This window comes from Melospiza georgiana, unplaced genomic scaffold (genome assembly GCF_028018845.1).
Source record: "Melospiza georgiana isolate bMelGeo1 unplaced genomic scaffold, bMelGeo1.pri scaffold_29, whole genome shotgun sequence".
NCBI classification, from domain to species: Eukaryota; Metazoa; Chordata; class Aves; order Passeriformes; family Passerellidae; genus Melospiza; species Melospiza georgiana.
In genome coordinates, this window is record NW_026652215.1 from 557366 (window position 1) to 575317 (window position 17952).

Below are 17952 nucleotides of genomic sequence, written 5' to 3' on the forward strand. Positions count from 1 at the left end.
TTGGGGTGAATGTTGGGATTTGTTGGAGATAATTTTGGGGGGAATTTGGGATTTTTTTGTGGTAACTTTGGGGGTAATTTTGGGATTTTTAGGGTGGATTTTGGGGTAAAGTTGGGCCATTTTTGGGTTGGATTTTGGGGTGAATTTGGGACTTTTTGGGGTAAATTCTGGGGGTAAATTCTGAGCTGAAATTCGGATCAGGGAGCTGGAATGGGGCAAAAACCGGGGAAAAGGGAAAAATGGGAAAAAATTGGGGAATTTTGGATGAAAATTGAAAAAAAATTGGGAATTTGGGAGAAAATGAGAAAATTAGGGAAATTTTGAGGGAAATTTGGGGAGAAAATGAGGAATTTTGTAGGGAAATGGGAAATTTGGAGGATTTTGGGGGGATAAAATTGGGGATTTTGGGGGAGGAAAATTTGAGGAAAATTTGGGAGAATTTGGGGCAAAATTGGGGAAAAGTGGGAGAATTTGGGGGAAATTGGGGAAAGATTTTGGGGAATTTGGGAGATTTTGGAGGAATTTGAGGGGAATCAGGGAGAAAATGGGAAATCTTGAGGAAATTTGGGGAGGAAATGAGAATTTTGGGGAAATTTAGGGGAATTTTGGGAAGAAAATAGGAAAGTTGGGGGAAATTTGGAAAAAATTGGGAAAATTGAAAATTTGGGAAATTTTGGGGGAAATTGGGGAGCAGATTGGGAATTTTGGAAGGGGAAATTGGGGAAATTTTGGGAATTTTGGACAAAAATTGGGGAAAAATCGGGGGAATTTTGGGGAAATTTGGGAGATTTTGGAGGGAAATGGGGAAATTTGGGGAATTTTGGGGAGAAAACAGGAAAATTTGGGGGAAATTTTGGGTAATTCACTGGTAAATAGGAAACTTGGGGGATATTTAAGGGATTTTTGGAAAATTTGGGGGATTTTGGGAGGAATTTTGGGGTAAAATTGGGAAATTGGGGAGAAATTTGGGGGATTTTGGGGAGGTTTTGGGAATTTTGGGGGGAAATGGAGGAAATTGGGGGAAATTTGTGGAATATAGAGAGAAATGAGAAATTTGGGAAAATTTCAGGGATTTGGGGGAAAATTGGGAGAAATTTGGGCGGAAATGGAGGAAATTTGGGGGAATTTGGCAGCAAGTGGAAAATTTTGAGGGAAATTGGGGGAAAATTGGGAATTTGGGGGAAAATTTGGAACTTTTGGAGTGACTTGGGAAATTTAAGAGAAAATTGGGGGGAAATTGGGAAGTTTTCAGGAATTTAAGGGGGAAAAATTGGGGAGAAAATGGGAGAAACGAGAAATTGGGGGGAAAAGCGAAAATTGGGGAAAATTTGGAGGAAAAATTTTGGGGAGGAATTTTGGGGAATTTTGGATGAAGGTTGAAGAGAAAATTTGGGGGGAAATTGGTGGAATTTGGGGGGAATTTTGTAGGAATTTGGGAGATTTTGAGGAAAATGGGAAAATTGGGGGAATTTTGGAAAAAATTTGGATGAATTTTGGGGGGAAATTGAGGGGAAATGGGGAAATTGGGAGATGTTGGGGGAATTATTGGAAATTTGGGAGAATTTGGGGTGGAAATGGGAAAAATTTGGGAATTTTGGGGAAATTTTGGGGAAAATGGAAATATTTGGGGCTTTGGGTTGAATTTTGGAGGAAAATTGGGGATTTTTGGGGAGGAAATTTGGGGGAGAAATTGGGGGAGAAATGGGGAAATGTTGGAAAAAAATCGGGGGTAATTTGGGGTGAAATTGGGGAGAAAATTGGGGATTTGGGGGGAATTTGGGGAAAATTGGACCCAGAAAATTTGGGAAATGTGGAGGAATTTTGGAGAAAAATTGGGGGAATTTTGGGAAGAAAATTAGAAAGTAGGGGAAATTTGGAAAAATTGAGAAAATTGTGAAATTTCGGGAATTTTTGGGGAAAAGGGGGGAAATGGAGGAAAATTGGGGTGAATTTGGGGGAAATTTTGGGGATTTTTGGAAAATTTGGGGAAATTCGGGGAATTTTGGGGGAAATGGAGGAAAATTGGGGAGAAAATGGGGAAATTTGGGGGAATTTGGGAGCAAGTGGAAAATTTTGGGGAAAATCGGGGGCGAAATTGGGAAATTGGGGGAAAATTGGGGAAATTTTGGGAGAATTTGGGAAATTTTGGAAGGATTTGGGAAAATTGGAGGAATTTTGGACAAAAATTGGGGAAAATTTTGGAGGGATTTTGGGGAGAAAATGGGGAATTTGTGGGGTAAATTTGGGGGTAAGTTTGGGGGAATTTGAGGGAAGTTTCAGAAAAAATGGGAAAAATTGGGGGATTTTGGGGGAAATTTGGGGAATTTTTGAGAAATTTTTGGGAATTTTGGGGGCAAAATTGGGAAAATGGAAAAATTTGGGGGGAATTTGGCGGATTTTTTTTTTTGAAAATGAGGAATTTAGGGAATTTTGAGGAATTTGGGGCAATTTGGAGTAAAATGGGAAAATTGATGGATTTTGGGGAAAATTGGGGGAAAATTGGGGGAATTTGGAGGGAAATGGGAAAAATTTGGGAATTTTTGGGAAATTTTGGGGAAAATGGAAAAATTTGGAACTTTTGGGTGGAATTTTGGGGGAAAATGGGAAAAATGGGGGAATTTTGGGGAAGAATGGGGGAAATTTGGAGGGAAAGGGGGAAAATTTATGAAGTTTAGGAAATTTGGGGGAGAAATGGGGGAAATTTGGGGAATTTTGGGGAATTTGAGAGGGAAATTTGGGGAATTTTTTTTAATTTGGGGGAAAATGGGAAAATTGGGACAATTGGGAAAAATGGGAGGGGAACTGGGAGGAACTGGGAGGAACTGGGACCAAACTGGTCCAAACTGGAACTAAACCAGGACCAAACTGGACCAAACTGGGATTAAACCAGGATCAAACTGGACCACACTGGTCTAAACTTGTTTAAACTGGGATCAAATTAGTCCAAACTGGTCCAAACTGGTTCCAGTTGCCCTCAGGCTGTGAAGGGGGCGGGGCCATAGGGGTGACATCATTGGGGCGGGGCTGGAAGGAACCATTGGTGGTCCCGGGGGGATTTGGGGTCCCAATTTTGGGGTTCAAGGGGGGATTTTGGGGTCCGGATCTTAGGGAATTTTGGGGTTTTGGGAGATCCCAAATTTGGGGGAATTTTTGGATTTTGGCACCTCAGATCCTCAGATTTGGGTGATTTTGGGTTTTTGGGGAGTCCCAAATTTGGGAATTTTGGGGGGTCCCGGGGAGGTTTGGGGGTTTCCAATTTTGGGGAATTTTGGGGGTCCCAGGAGGATTTTGGGGCCCCAAATTTGGGGTTCCAGGGCAGTTTTTGGCGGGGGATTTTGGGGGTATTTGGGGTTTTGGGGTCCCAATTTTGGGGCGATTTTGGGGGTTCTGGGTGATGCCAAATTTGGGGTTCGGGGTGGTTTTGGGGGGTTCCAAATTTGGGGGTTTTAGGGTGTCCCAAAGGGGGATTTGGGCTCCCAAATTTTGGGGTTTATGGGGTTCCCAGCGGGTCCTGAATTTGGGGGATTTTGGGGTTTTGTGGTCTCAAATTCAGGGATTTTGGGGGTTCAAATTTGGGAAATTTTGGGGTGGGGGGGTCTCAATTTTGGGGGGATTTTGGGGGCGTTTAGGAAGTCCCAAATCTGGGGGATTTTTGGGGTTCCAGGGGGCCTTGGAATTCCCAATTTCAGGGGATTTTGGGGTCCCAAATTTGGGGACTTTGGGGAATTTTGGGGTCCCAAATTTGGGGGAAATTTTGAGTTTTGGGGCCCGAAATGTAGGGGATTTGGGGTTTTTGGGGGTCCCAAATTGGGGAAAGTTTGGGGGTTTTGAGGTCCAAAATTTGGGGGATTTTGGGGGGTGCTGGGGAGGATTTGGGGTCCCAAATTTGGGGGATTTTGGAGGGTCCCGGGGTGATTTTGGGGGTCCCAAATTCGGTGATTTTAGCGGGTCCCAAAGGCGATTTTGGGGTCCCAAATTTAGGGGATTTTGGGGTCCGAAATTTGGGGAATTTTGGGGTATTGAGGGGTCGCAAATTTGGGGGAATTTTTGAGTTTTGGGGTCCCAAATTTGGGGAATCTTTAGGGGGTCCCGGGGAGGATTTGGGCCCTAAATTTGGGGTTTTGGGGACTCAAATTTGGGGGATTTTGGGGTTTTGGGGTCCCAAATTTGGGGTTGAAGGAGAGGTTTTAGGGTCCCAATTTTGGGGAATTTTGGGGGTCCCAGGAGGGTTTTGGGGATTTCTAATTTTTGGGCATTTTTGGGGGTTCCGGGGGGAATTTAAAGCCCCAAATTTGGGGGATTTTGGGGGTTTTGGGGAAATTTGGGAGCTCCCAATTTAAGGGGATTTTGGGGGTCCCAGATTTGGGCAATTATGGGGGGTCCCCAGGGGGTTTGGGGCTCCCAAATTTGGGGATTTTTGGGGTTCCCGTGGGGGATTTGGAGTCCCAAATTTGGGGATTTTGGGGGCTTTGGGATTCCCAAATTTGGGGCATTTTTGGGGATTTTGGGGTGCCCTAATTTGGGGTTCAAGGGGGGGATTTTGGGGGGTCCCGGGGGTGTTTTGTGGTCCCAAATTTGGGGATTTTTGCTTTTTGGGGAGATCCAAAATTTGGGATTTGGGGGTTTTGGGGTCCCAAGTTCTGGGGATTTGGGGGGATCCAAATGTGGGGAAATTTTGGGTGCCAAATTTGGGGGATTTTTGGGGTTTCGGGGTCCCAAATTTGGAGGAATTTGGGGGTCCCCTGAGGGTTTTGGGGGGTCCCAATTTTGGGGATTTTTGGAGTTTTTGGGGTCCCAGATTTGGGGGATTTTGGGGGATCCCAAATTTGTGGCATTTTGGGTTTTTGGGGGATTCCAGATCTGGGGGATTTTGGGGTCCCAAATTTGGGGTTCAAAGAAGGGATTTGGGGTCCCAATTTTTGGGGGGTTTGGGGTTTTGGGGTCCCAATTTTTGGGGATTTTGGGGTCCCAAATTTGGGGGATTTTGGGATTTTTGGGTCTCAAATTTGGGGATTTTGGGGGGGTCCCAGGGGGGTTTTGGGGGGTCCCAAATCTGAGAGATTTGGGGGTTTCGGGGTCACAAAGTTTAAAAAATATCCCCCAAAAAATCGGAAAATATAACCCAAAAAATAACCCAAAAAAATCTCAAAAAAAGTAGACAAGAGATCAAAACAATGGCCAGAATACCCCAAAATATACGAAAAAATCCCCAAAAATTTAAAAAATATCCCCCAAAAATACGAAAATATAACCCCCCAAAAATCAGAAAATATAACCTAAAAAATCCCCAAAAAATAACCCAGAAAAATCTCAAAAAAAAACCCCCAAAAAATCGAGGAAAATACCCCAAAATATCCCAAAAGGATCCCAAAAATGTTTATAAATCCCTGAAAAAAATTGGAAAATATAACTCAAAAAATCCCCCCAAAAATAACCCAGAAAAATATTAAAAATTATGGCAAAAATACCCCAAAATATCCTAAAAAAACCCCAAAAAATTAAAATGTCCCCCAAAAAAGCGAAATTATAACCTCCCAAAAATCGGGAAATATAACTTTAAAAATCTCAAAAAATAACCCAGAAAAATATTTTTTAAAAAACCCCAAAAAATCGAAACAAATACCCCAAAATATCCTAAAAATTCGCCAAATTTTTTTTTAATCCCCTTAAAAAATTGGGAAATATAGCCAAAAAAATCTCAAAAAATAACCCAGAAAAATCTAAAAAAACCCCAAAAAAATGGAAAAAAAATACCACAAAATCTCCTAAAAAGTCCCAAAAAATTAATATAAAATCCCCCAAAAATGGGAAAATATAACCCCAAAAAATTCCCCAAAATGTCTTAAATAATCCAAAAAACATCCCCAAAAAATAAAAAAACCCTAAAAAATTCCCCAAAATTCCCCTCAAAATTCCAAAAAATAACCTTTAAATCCCCCCCAAAACCTCAAAAGAATCGCAGAAAATAACCCAAAAGTTCTTTCAAAATCTCCCCCAAAAAAAAAAAAAAAATATCCCAAAAAATCCTTTCAAAAATTCGCCAACAAATTCCCCAAAATTTTAAAAAAAATCTGGAAAAAATCCACAAAAAAGCCACACAAAATCCCCCGAAATTCCTGGGAAATTAAAAACAATCCCCCCAAAAAATCCCCCCAAATATCCTAAAAATTTCCTAAAATTCCCTCAAAAATTCCCCCAAAATCCCGAAAAAATCCAAAAAGTTTCACAAAAAGCCCCAAACTTGGGGCTCCAACTCCCATTAAAAATCTAGAAAAATTCCCCTCAAAACCCCAAAAATTACAAAAAAATTTAAAATTAACCCTGAAAAGTTCCCCAAAATGCCCAGAAAATTGAGAATTTAAAAATCAAAAAATTCTCACAAAACCCACAAATTACCCAAAAAATCCTAAATACAACCAAACAAAAAACGCCCAAAACCCACAAAAAATGCCCAAAAAACTCCACCAAAAACTCAAAAAAAACCCCAAAAATACAAAAAATCCCCTAAAACAGTCCAGAAAAAAAAAAAAAAATTAAAATAAAGAAAACCCCAAACAGCCCAAAGCCCCCTCAAAATAACCCTAAAAAGACCTCAAAAAACCACCCTAAAACAGAAAACAAAACCTAAAAACTCCTGAAAAACACCTTTAAAAGGCCTTTAAAAAGCCAAGAAAACCCCCAAAACGACCGCAAAACCTCAAAAAAAATCCTAAAAAAGAAACAAAAAACCCCTATAAAACACCTGAAAAAGTCCTAAAAAACCCACAAAAACTCTAAAAAGAAACCAAAAAAAACACCAAAAACCTCAAAAAAACCTAAAAAATAAACGGAAAAAGCCCCTAAAAATGCCTAAAAACCTCCTAAAAAACTCCACAAAAATCCCTGAAAAACCCCCAAAAAATCCTAAAAAACCAACGGAAAAAAACTCTAAAAACCACCTTGAAAAGTCTTAAAAAAAACATAAAAATAAACCTAAAAAAACCCCTAAAAACAAACGGAAAAGAAACCTAAAAAGCGCCAAGAAACGGCCTAAAAACAACGCCAAAAACACCTCCAAAAAACCTTAAAAAACCCTAAAAAAACCCCAAAACCGTCAAAAAAATCCTTAAAAAAAAAAAGAAATGGAAAAAAAACCTAAAAAAACCCTAAAAATTCCTAAGAAAACAAAAAAAACCCCCAAAAACCTCAAAAAAACCCTAAAAACAAAGAGAAAAAAAAACCCTAAAAAAGGGGATTTGGGGCTGAATTCAGGGACTCTGGAGCCGATTTTGGGGCTGATTTTGGGGATTTTAGAGCCAATTTTGGGGCTGATTTTAGGGCTAAACCTGGAGGATTTGTGGCCTAATTTTGGCGATTTTGGGACCGGATTTTGGGGCCAAATTTGGGGATTTGAGAGCAAATTTTGGGGTCAAATTTGGAGCCAAACTTGGGGATTTTGGGGCTGAATTCAGGGACTTCGGAGCTGATTTGGGGCCAAATTTTGGTATTTTTGGTGGCCAATTTGGGGCCATTTTGGGGCTGAATTTGGAGACAAACTTGGGGGTTTTGGCGCCAAATTGGGGGATTTTGGGACCCAATTTTGGGGATTTTCGAGCAGAATTTGGGGCCGGATTTTGGGGTGGAATTTGAGGATTTTAGAGCCAAATTTTGGGGTTTTGGGACAGACTCTTGGGGATTTTGGGGCCAAATTTTGGGGATTTTGGAGCCAAATTTGGGGATTTTGGAGTCAAATATTGGGCTGATTTTGGGGATTGAAAGCCAATTTGGGGCTGATTTTGGGGGTTTTAGAACCAATTTTGGGGCTGATTTTAGGGCTAAACCTGGAGAATTTGTGGCCAAATTTTGGGGATTTTGAGACCAGATTTTGGGGCCAAATTTGGGGATTTTGAGACCAGATTTTGGGGCCAAATTTGGGGATTTGAGAGCCCATTTTGGGGTCAAATTTGGGGCCAAACTTGGGGATTTTGGGGCCAAATTAGGGGCCAATTTTGGGGCTGAATTTGGGAACAAACTTGGGGATTTGGGGATATTTTAGGATGGATTTGGGACATTTTAGGTTATTTTGGGATATTTTAGGGATATTTTAGGATGGATTTCGGATAATTTAAGATGGATTTGAGACATTTTAGGATAATTTGGGACATTTTAAGGATATTTTGAAAATATTTTAGGAAGGATTAAGGATATTTTAGGGTGGATTTTGGGGACTTTAGGATAATTTTGAATATTTTTGGCTCCTTCTATGGGGCGCTCTCTTCTCAGCAGCTGAGTGATCCAGTCCCATTCTGTCATCCATTGCAGGACCCTGGGCACTGACTTGCTTGTCTCCACCTTTGCAGACGATGTCAATAATGCTTCCTGTAAGTCCACTGAATTAACCAGGTACCAGTCCATGGTAGTCCCATGGTACTTTTTCCATGGGTAGCCCAATGGTGGCAGGCTCTCAACCGTTCACTTCAGTAATTCTGAGATGGCCTTTTTTAATCAACGCAGCCAATTGTTTGATTTTTGAGAATATTGTTCTTTTATGTTGTAGCAGTGGTGACAGCCATTCCAACACCCGTATCTCCCCCGTTTTGTTCTCGCGTTGAGAGAGAGCGCCAAGCAGGTGACAAGGGCTATTCCAAACGGTGAGGTCAATAGGGCAATCTAGCTGTCGACAGGACACATATCCTTGTTGTACACAATTACTGATTTGCTGTAGGGCGGTATGCTGTTCCTTGGTGAGGCACACAGGGGTAGTGGGGTCCTTTAACAAGGGTCGTAGGGTCTCCAACAAGTGATTTGGTACTCCCACAAAGGGTTTTAGCCACTGCAAGTCTCCTAGCAACTTTTGAGCATCATGTAAAGTCTTAATGTCCAAGTGCAGTTCTAATTTTTGGGGTACCGCTGTTTGGTCCATTAGAGTCCATCCCAAATACTTCCATGGTTTCATGGTCTGAATTTTCTCTGTGGCACTAACAAGTGAAGATGCTGCAAGAGTGTCTCTGATGCTGTCAACCTGCAAAGGGGAAAATGGCTGTTGCTGCGCAAACAAAATATCATCCATGTAATGATATATCATCCATGTAATGATATATTATGGTAGCTGGCCACTGCTGACATAATGGCTGTAATGCAGCGTCAACATAAAGCTGGCACAACATGGGGGAATTGCGCATCCCCTGCGGCAATGACGTCCACTCAAATCTTTTGTCTGGTTCCCCACGATTTATTGCTGGTAGGGTAAAGGCAAACCTCTTCATGTCATCGGGATGCAGCCCAATAGTGAAAAAACAATCCTTTAAATCGATGATTAGAAGTGGCCAATCTTGAGGTATCATGGCTGGATTTGGAAGACCAGGTTGCAAGGCCCCCATCGGTTCCATCTGGTCATTCACAGCTCGTAGATCGTGTACCAGGCGGTATTTTCCTGATTTATTCTTAATCACAAAAATGGGCGTGTTCCACGGACTCGCTGAGAGTCGCAAATGTCCTTGCGTGTATTGTTCCTTCACCAATTCATGGGCATGCATAAGACTCTCCCCTTTCAAGGGCCACTGCTTAACCATCACCGGTGTATCTGTTTTCCAGGTGAGTGGAATGGGGAAAGGCCAAGCAATGGCAATTACCCCAAAGGGTGGTGATTGGTCAACGCCACCCCCAGCTGTGTTAAAATGTCCCTGCCAATCAGGCAAGAGACTGTAGGAGGCAACTGAACAACTGAGAACACAACAGATACCTGTTGCCCATCAATGCGCACTGACACAGGCGGTGTTCTGCTTGCCAAGGTAAGTCCTCCTTCTCCAGTGAGAATGTTTGTTGATGGGAGCAGGGGCCAATGCTGTGGCCATGCTTCTGGAGATATAATGCTGGTGTCTGCTCCTGTATCCAATAGTCCATAAAGGGTTATACTCTGATGTCCATGGGTGATCTCAACTCTCTGTTTTGGCCTCTCCTGTAGATCTACAGTCAGGACTGTAATGCCGGTGGAGCCAAAACCCTTTCCATCACGCTTCTGTCCAGTAAGCGATGGAATACCCGATGTCATCTGCGGTAACGGTACCAATTGCGCAACGCGTTGACCTTATGTTATCTTTAGCGGGGGATAAGGGGTGTAAGCCATGATTTGTATTTCTCCTGTATAGTCTGCATCTATGACCCCTGGCAATACAAATAGTCCCAGCATGGATGTCGAGGAGCGTCCCAGCAATAAGGCTCCACATCTTTGTCCTTGTAGCGTGAGAGGACCGTTTACTCCAGTTGGTATCCTTTCAGGCCGGTTCGTCATTAATGTGACATCTACTGCTGCTGATATGTCCAAGCCGAGGCTCCCTGCTGTTGCTGGCTGCAGACAGGAGGTGGCACTGATGTCGCAGCGTCAGCTTGTGTCTGGGCGCAGCCGGCAATCACGCTCTGCTGACCGTTTCCCAATCGGCGCCGGCAAGCTGTGGTGTTTTGGGAGCTGGATTGGCAGCTTTGGCACCACACGCCAGTCGCTCTGCATTCTCAGCGCATGTGTCCCCCATTGCCGCATCGGTAGCACTTGAGGTGTGATCTCGAGCCTCCCTGCATGACTGCCATTGAGCCATTTTGGAGAGGAGCAAGAGCAGCTAACACCTGATTTTAAGTGGATTCTGCTTGCTTTTGCAGCCCTAATCCTAATTCCTTTAGGGCATCTACTAAAAATGCCTGTGAGGCTGTTGGCTGTAATGCCATTTGCTCTAGCGCTTCCTCAATGGTCCAATTTGCTCCCAGAGTGGCTAGCACCCTTTGCATTGCCGGATTGCTATTTTGTAAAGTGCACTGCTTTAATAGTGCCCTCTTCATATATTCTGCGACTCCCGCCCGGTCTATGGCCGCAGCTGCTTTGTCAATAAAACTCCCAAATGATTCCTTGTTTTATGCCCATGTACGCTGGCAGCCCTCCTGGCTCTTTAACCCTCTCTATGGCAGCACGTACCAACCGCATGGCTTCTCTAAGCTTATCTGCTCCTGATATCACCTGTGCCTCTGTGCGCAAGTATGCCCCTAAGCCCATGAGCTCATCTATCGTCACTCCACGCAGCGGATCCCCCTGAGCTCGCTGTGTCGCAACCGACTCATTAACCAAGGCTTGCCAATGCGCATTAAACAACAATTGCTGATGCTGAGTAAATATTAACCGTACTATTCCCCTCAAATCATTTGGGCACAAAATCTGCATATTAAAGAGATAATCCAGCATCTGCCTAACAGGTTCGCTTTTTACACCGAACTGACTAACTGTGGACCGCAACTGGGATAACAACTTCCAGTCTAAAGGGGTATACTCCGCCAGATCCTGTGTGTGGTTCCCCTGAGCATCCTATTGTGGCGTGTATGTAACCGGACAGGCAAGAGAAGAAGCGGCCTCCATTGCCTCACCATCCCCCACTTGCATTGCCTCTTTTGCCAGAGCAGCCCAGGCCTCTCTCCTCTGTTTAGCCATCTCCTCCCACAGGTCACTGAGTTCCCCGGGATAGGAACTGACTCTCCGAGAGTTCTGCGCTGTTGGCACTTCTGCGCAGGCCATTTGGGTGGGGGAGGCGGCGGGCTTAGCTCGCTCTCTCTGTGGAGGGGCGGCAGGCTTAGCTCGCTCTCTCTGTCATCCTCCAACTCCTCCTTCTCCTACGTGCAGATGGCCCCCCCGCGCCTTTAAGAAGATCCTCCATACCACACTGTTGTAAACCCTTTGGTATTAACACCTTGTTTACTGAAGGCGCAAGAGGATCATCCTCACGACCATACCCTATATTCCTCTTATGAGCTTCTGTCACCCTTTCTGCTGCCTTGCGCTCAGAGACATGTTGAAGCAGTGTATTGTGCACCACCCGCCATGGCTTGCCCAATTTCTTTTGCTGTCTTATCATCTTCTAACACCGCTTCCCACAGTATATCCCCAAATTTTCTCCATTCCGCGAGCCCATGGACCGTATGTGGGTTAAGGAAAACCCCCTTAGCATAGCCGTAGGCTAACAACCCTGGTAGCTCCCTTTTTAGATCTATCCCCTTTACTCCTCGCCTTTCTAAATACACGGCGAAAAGATCAGATGCTGCCTTCCTATCCATACCTATTCGTATACGTCAGCACTGTTGCGGCTTTCCAGGCTCCGGCAGACACGTATGGCCCGAGTCACCGATGTGAACTTTGAGGGTGCTTCAAAATTCCGGCACCGTTCCGGCTGTGATCAGGACCCAACTCCAACTTCCCTCGACCATGGCGTGTCCTCCCCCATTTTCTTTTTCAGCAAGACACGGAGGCAGACATCGGGGTCACTATTTTTCGAAAGAAGGAGACTAGGACACCAGATGGTCATCAACAGGTCTAATTTATTGATTGATTTGGCAACCTAAATACAGTACATAATGAGCATCATACATATTGCAAAAGCTGAGCTCAGGGTTGGCTATTCAGCTACATGTCAACCCTGCATAATTTAGCCTTTAGCTACATTCCTGTGGTTAGCAAGAATGACAACTTCTGCATTCCACACCCCGTTCTTGTATTACTTCAGCATCTTCTTTGTGAACAAGGACACCCTGCCCGCGAAAGGGCCTCTGCCCTAGTTAGGACATCTTTACCAAATTGATTCGGCTGTGTCCCCTCCCCTTGAGCCACTCTTTGACAAAACTCTCCACAGGATTCCACCTCCAAAATTCTGTATATCCAAGGGTTGCTCCCAGGTAAATCTATCAGTCTGGCTGGCCTTGGCCTCTGGTGAATGCCCCTGCAACACTGGGGTTGTGTCGCAGACATTTCTCCACAGAAATCCTTTCTTTCAGATTTCTGTGTCTTCGGGAGGCCAGAGACTCCAGAAGACAAGGTAAACAATTATTATCAGATGCTGTGGAATGCAACAGGAACACCTTGATTGGTTCATTTCCTATGTTTATAATTAAGAGCCAATCACCAGTGCAAGCTAGGGGACTGAGTCCTTGAACACAACTTTGTTGTAGATTCTCTTCTTTCTATTCTTAGCTTAGCTAGCAGCTCTGAAAACCTCTCTCTATATTCTACTTAGTATAGTCATAATGTATTACATATAATATCTTAATAAATCAAGCCTTCTGATCAAGATACAAGATTCACCGTCTCTCTATCACCAGATGCGACCCACTCAGGCGCAGTAATATGGGTTCCTTCCTTCCCATGGATATCCCTGGGACACTGTGGGGACCTCATGGAACCAAGGAGATCCATGTAGCACCACTGGAGCCCATGGAACCAAGGAGATCATTGTGGCACCACTGGAGCCCACGGAACCAAGGGGATCATTGTGGCACCACTGGAGCCCATGGAACCAAGGAGATCATTGTGGCACCACTGGAGCCCACGGAACCAAGGGGATCATTGTGGCACCACTGGAGCCCATGGAACCAAGAGGCCATGGTGACACAGCAGGGCTTCATGGAACCCAGAGACCATTATCACTCCGTGGGGCCTGATGGAACCATGGAGACCATTGTGACCCTTCAGGGCCTCATGTCACCAAGGGGGCATTATGACATCTCAGGTCCTCATGGAAGCAAGGGACCATTGGGACACTGTGGGGCCCCATGGAACCGAGGGAACAGGGAGCAGGTCTGGCTGCAAGCACTGAGCCCGGCCGGGGTCATGGAACCATCTGCAGGCCCCAGGTGAGATATGAACTCTTTCAGTGCTTCCATCCTCCCTGGAGTGAGAGAAAAGGACAAAGTGCAGGCACATAGAGGAGCAACATGAAGACACCGAGGTCAGTGAAGAGGAAGTTGAGTCCCAGATGGGAGGGATGAGGAGATGTCCTGATCTTGGGGCTGAAATCCTCTTGTAAAGCTATGGAGAAGGATGTAACTGATACATCAGACTCTCTTTTTCCCAGTATCACATTGAAAAGTACGAGGAAATGACTTGTTCAGCAAAGGCCTCCGTGCTAAAGTAAGCAAATGTTGAAGTAGCTGTGATCCCATGAGAAGTTTGAACACTGAAAAAGCGAAGAGTGATGAGATCCTGTGCTTTCCGAGGGAGAAGAAAAAGATCTCTTTTCTCAGAGATGAAGATGACTTCAGAAATAGATGATGAGGACCTTTGCTCTTACACAGCTCATCTTTAAACTAATACCCCATAAGTTGACATGGCCCACAAACACAACTGTAAAAGAGCTTTGAACAACTGGGAGGGATGTCCCAATTGCAGATTTTTCTGGGCAGTTGCTTTTCATGGAAATTGAGAGCCACAACAAAAGTGTTTCTTCTGGAGAAGTCTCCATAGCATGAAAGAGAGACTCCTCTCCCTAAGTGAACTCAAGAAAGACTATTCTAGTTGGGGTAAACTGACTGAAAATTCTAGGTTTGTCTCTTTATACTATCAGTAAGAAAGAAAAAGTTGTAGGGAGAGAAGAAGTCTTCTGAAAGTTTTGTTCTTATTACTCTTTCTTTTAGTTGCTATTAATGAAATTTTCCTTATACCCTCTTTAAGTTTTGAGCCTGCTTTGCTGTTCTCCTAATCTTATCACACAGGAGGAAATGAGTAAGTATATTCTAGTGAGTGCACTGGTAATTAGCCCACACTGGACCCACCACAATAAATGCTGCATTCTCCAAGAAATCTCAAATAGGTGAACGAAAACCACTACAGAAATATTTCTGATGAACTGAACTAGAGCAGAGGGAAATCAAGGCAGAGCCATGGTTTGTCAGGACTTGTTTGATCCTAATGAGCCACGTGGTGCATTTGGAGATGAGCCCTGGAATCTTAGGGCCTGAGAGGAGATTGCACAAACCTTTCCAGGAGTCCAAGTCAGAAAAAAACCCCAAAGTGTCTCAAATCATGGATGTGTCCCCCTGACGTCCATCTGCTACACAGGCTCCTCATGGACTTCTTGGAGGAGAGATTTGGAGGCCAGGATGGCACAAAAACTTCTAAGAGATTCAGTGTGGAAAGGAAAATCCAAAGTACTTTAAAAACCTTGAGTATCCTAAAGTATTAATGAGCTCCACTGAGTGTCAGTACAAAGCTCTCAAGGGACTCGTTAAAGCAGATAATTGGGGCCATGATTGCAGAAACCTCTCCCAGAGTCTGTATCAAAAGGGAAACACCAAGTACCCTAAAATAATTGAAGTACCCTGAAGCATTATTGAGCCCACAAAGTGTAGTTATTGACAAAGCCTCTCCAGGGACTAATTACAGCTGATAATTGTAGGCCATGATTGCAAAAACCTCTCAGAGACTCCAAGGCAAAAGCCAAACCCAAAGTCCTTTGAAAAACTCTGTGAGCATTAAGGAGACCCCAAGGCCATTCCTGAGCAAGGCTCCCCAGGGACTCCTTCCAGCAGATCCTTGAGGCCACTGGGATGTGGGCTAGGGGGGGTGCTGAGGGCAGGACAATGAGCTTACAGTGCCCAGCCTGGCTGAGGCTGTGCCAGGAGGCCCCAGGGCCTCAGCACAAGGTGTCTCCTCACAGCCCTTGGTGGCACAGACACTGCTGTGCCCCAGGGCACCAAGACTTGACTTCTCCTTGTTCCAACATGTCATCACTGCCTCCAGTTCTCTGCTCTGCCTGGGGTCTGGGGACATTTTCTCAGTCGTGTCCCTCTCTGGGACCCATTAAAAGTCCACAAAACTTTAGAGCTGGATTCTGACTTGGAGTTCTGGAGAAGTTTCTTCAGCTCCCTCTCAGGGACTGATGTTCAGGGCCTGAGCACAAAGCCCCAGAGGCTCATTAAAGTCCTGTTGCTGTGTCTGTGCTGCTGAGCTGGGCTGGGCTCCTGGCACAGAGGTAGCTCCTGGTAACCAAGAAGAGCTTCAAAAGCACATTTCTCTTGATGAGCAGCTCTTCTGCCAGCCCAGCAGGGCTGGGGCACTGCCTGCAGCCACCCCAGGCACAGCACAGAGGCACAGAGAGCTTCAATCATTCAGGTCTGGGAAGTTGCTGAGAAGTGCCTGGGGCACAATCACTGCCAGCCCTTGGCACAGGAACCTCTGGCTGCAGGACAATGCAGCTGCAACTCCTGGAATGATCTCCTAAAGCTGGAACATTCTAATGCCTACAGACTCTGTGAGTACATTCTATGATTGTCTCTTGTGCAGAGCAGCCAGGGGTGCCCAGGGCTGTTCTGCAGAGCAGGGTCCTGCAGCCCAGGGCACTGTGCTGGGGCAGGGACTCTGCTGCCTGCCAGCGACAGCTCTCAGCCAGCCCTGGCAGCTGCTCCCAGCACTGGGGAACAAAGTCTGGGTGGGAGGAGACAGTTGGTCAGGCTTGGAAGTGTTCTCCTTGTGTGGGGTGGATGCTGCATTGTTCAGGACTGCTTCCAGGATGGCATTTAATGCCAGAACAAATAGATTATACAGGGAGCACAGCAAGGCAGGGGCTGCATGAAAGGGAATTCCCTGCTTTTTGAATATACTGTTCTGGGTTGCCTGGATAGGAAAGTGCACATAGATATTCATCTCTCAGTTCAGGTTGAGAAAAAAACCCCCAAAAAACCCCCAAAATTCTCTCAGATGTTAATAAACCAGGCAGTGACAGAAATCCTTGCAGGGCCCCTTAGAGGCAGCATTAGTGTTGCTTTCCCAGTCTCCTCAGTGTTCCTGTGATGTTGCCATCAGAGCCTGGAGAGCCAGAGCTGCCCCTGGGCAGTGCCAGAGCTGGGAGGGGTCTGCAGGGCAGAGCTGACCCCCAGGGCTGGGCTGGGCTCTGGCAGCACTGGCAGGGCCCAGCCCTGGGCACAGGGAAGCAGCTGCTGGCAGGGACAGCTCCAGGCATCAGAGCCCTGGGCAGGCAGTGGGGGGAAACTGCCCCCAAGCTGTGCTGGGATATTTAAAGTCCTCTCCAAACCCAACTATTCCATGATTACTTTTCTTACAGATCCCCATGCCAAGGCACAGTAAATGTCCAACAGCAGCTCCATCAGGCACTTCCTCCTGCTGGCATTGGCAGACATGCGGCAGCTGCAGCTCCTGCACTTCTGCCTCTTGCTGGGCATCTCCCTGGCTGCCCTCCTGGGCAACGGCCTCATCATCAGCACTGTAGCCTGCAGCCACCACCTGCACACACCCCTGTTCTTCTTCCTGCTCAACTTGGCCCTCAGCGACCTGGGCTCCATCTGCACCACTGTCCCCAAAGCCATGCACAATTCCCTCTGGGACACCAGGGACATCTCCTACACTGGATGTGCTGTCCAAGTCTTTCTGATTTTCTTCTTCCTCTCAGCAGAGTTTTCTCTCCTGACCATCATGTGCTACGACCGCTACGTGTCCATCTGCAAACCCCTTCACTACAGGACCCTCCTGGGCAGCAGAACTTGTGCCCACATGGCAGCAGCTGCCTGGGCCAATGCCTTTCTCAATGCTCTCATGCACACAGCCAATACATTTTCCCTGCCCCTGTGCCATGGCAATGCCTTGGGCCAGTTCTTCTGTGAAATCCCCCAGATCCTCACACTCTCCTGCTCCAAATCCTATCTCAGAGAATTTGGGCTCCTTGTGTTTTCCATCTGTTTAGCATTGTGTTGCTTTGTGTTCATTGTTTTCTCTTATGTGCAGATCTTCAGGGCTGTGCTGAGGATCCCCTCTGAGCAGGGACAGCACAAAGCCTTTTCCACCTGCCTCCCTCACTTGGCCGTGGTCTCCCTGTTCCTCAGCACTGGTACATTTTATTATCTTAAGCCCCCCTCCATCTCCTCCCCATCCCTGGATCTGGCCCTGTCAGTTCTGTACTCGGTGGTGCCTCCAGTGCTGAATCCCCTCATCTACAGCCTGAGGAACCAGGAGCTGAAGGCTGCAGTGTGGAGACTAATGACTGGCGTGTTTCGGAAGCATTAAACTGCTGGCCAGTTTCTGCAAGTCACATGTAATAAAAGTCATATTTGATACTTCTTGATGGTTTCATTTTCGTGGTTCTTTATCTATTTATTTTACTTTTTAAATCTTGTCCACTAATAAATATAATTATTTGTGCCATTTTTCATTTTGTT

General features: G+C 45.5%; 2 protein-coding genes across 2 annotated transcripts in view; one reads left to right on the forward strand and one right to left on the reverse strand.

Moving 5' to 3' along the window:
- The window catches only part of LOC131096330 (zinc finger protein 551-like), a 184137-nt gene that overhangs the window by 41596 nt on the left and 124589 nt on the right, over nucleotides 1-17952 (reverse strand).
- Nucleotides 16868-17800, forward strand: LOC131096444 (olfactory receptor 14A16-like). The gene has a single exon (XM_058044781.1). It carries the CDS (start codon nucleotides 16868-16870, stop codon nucleotides 17798-17800), a length of 933 nt encoding a protein of 310 aa, XP_057900764.1.

Bases quoted from the DNA above. Each gene is read 5' to 3' on its own strand.
- LOC131096444 (XM_058044781.1), top strand. From the start codon at position 16,868: ATGTCCAACAGCAGCTCCATCAGGCACTTCCTCCTGCTGGCATTGGCA.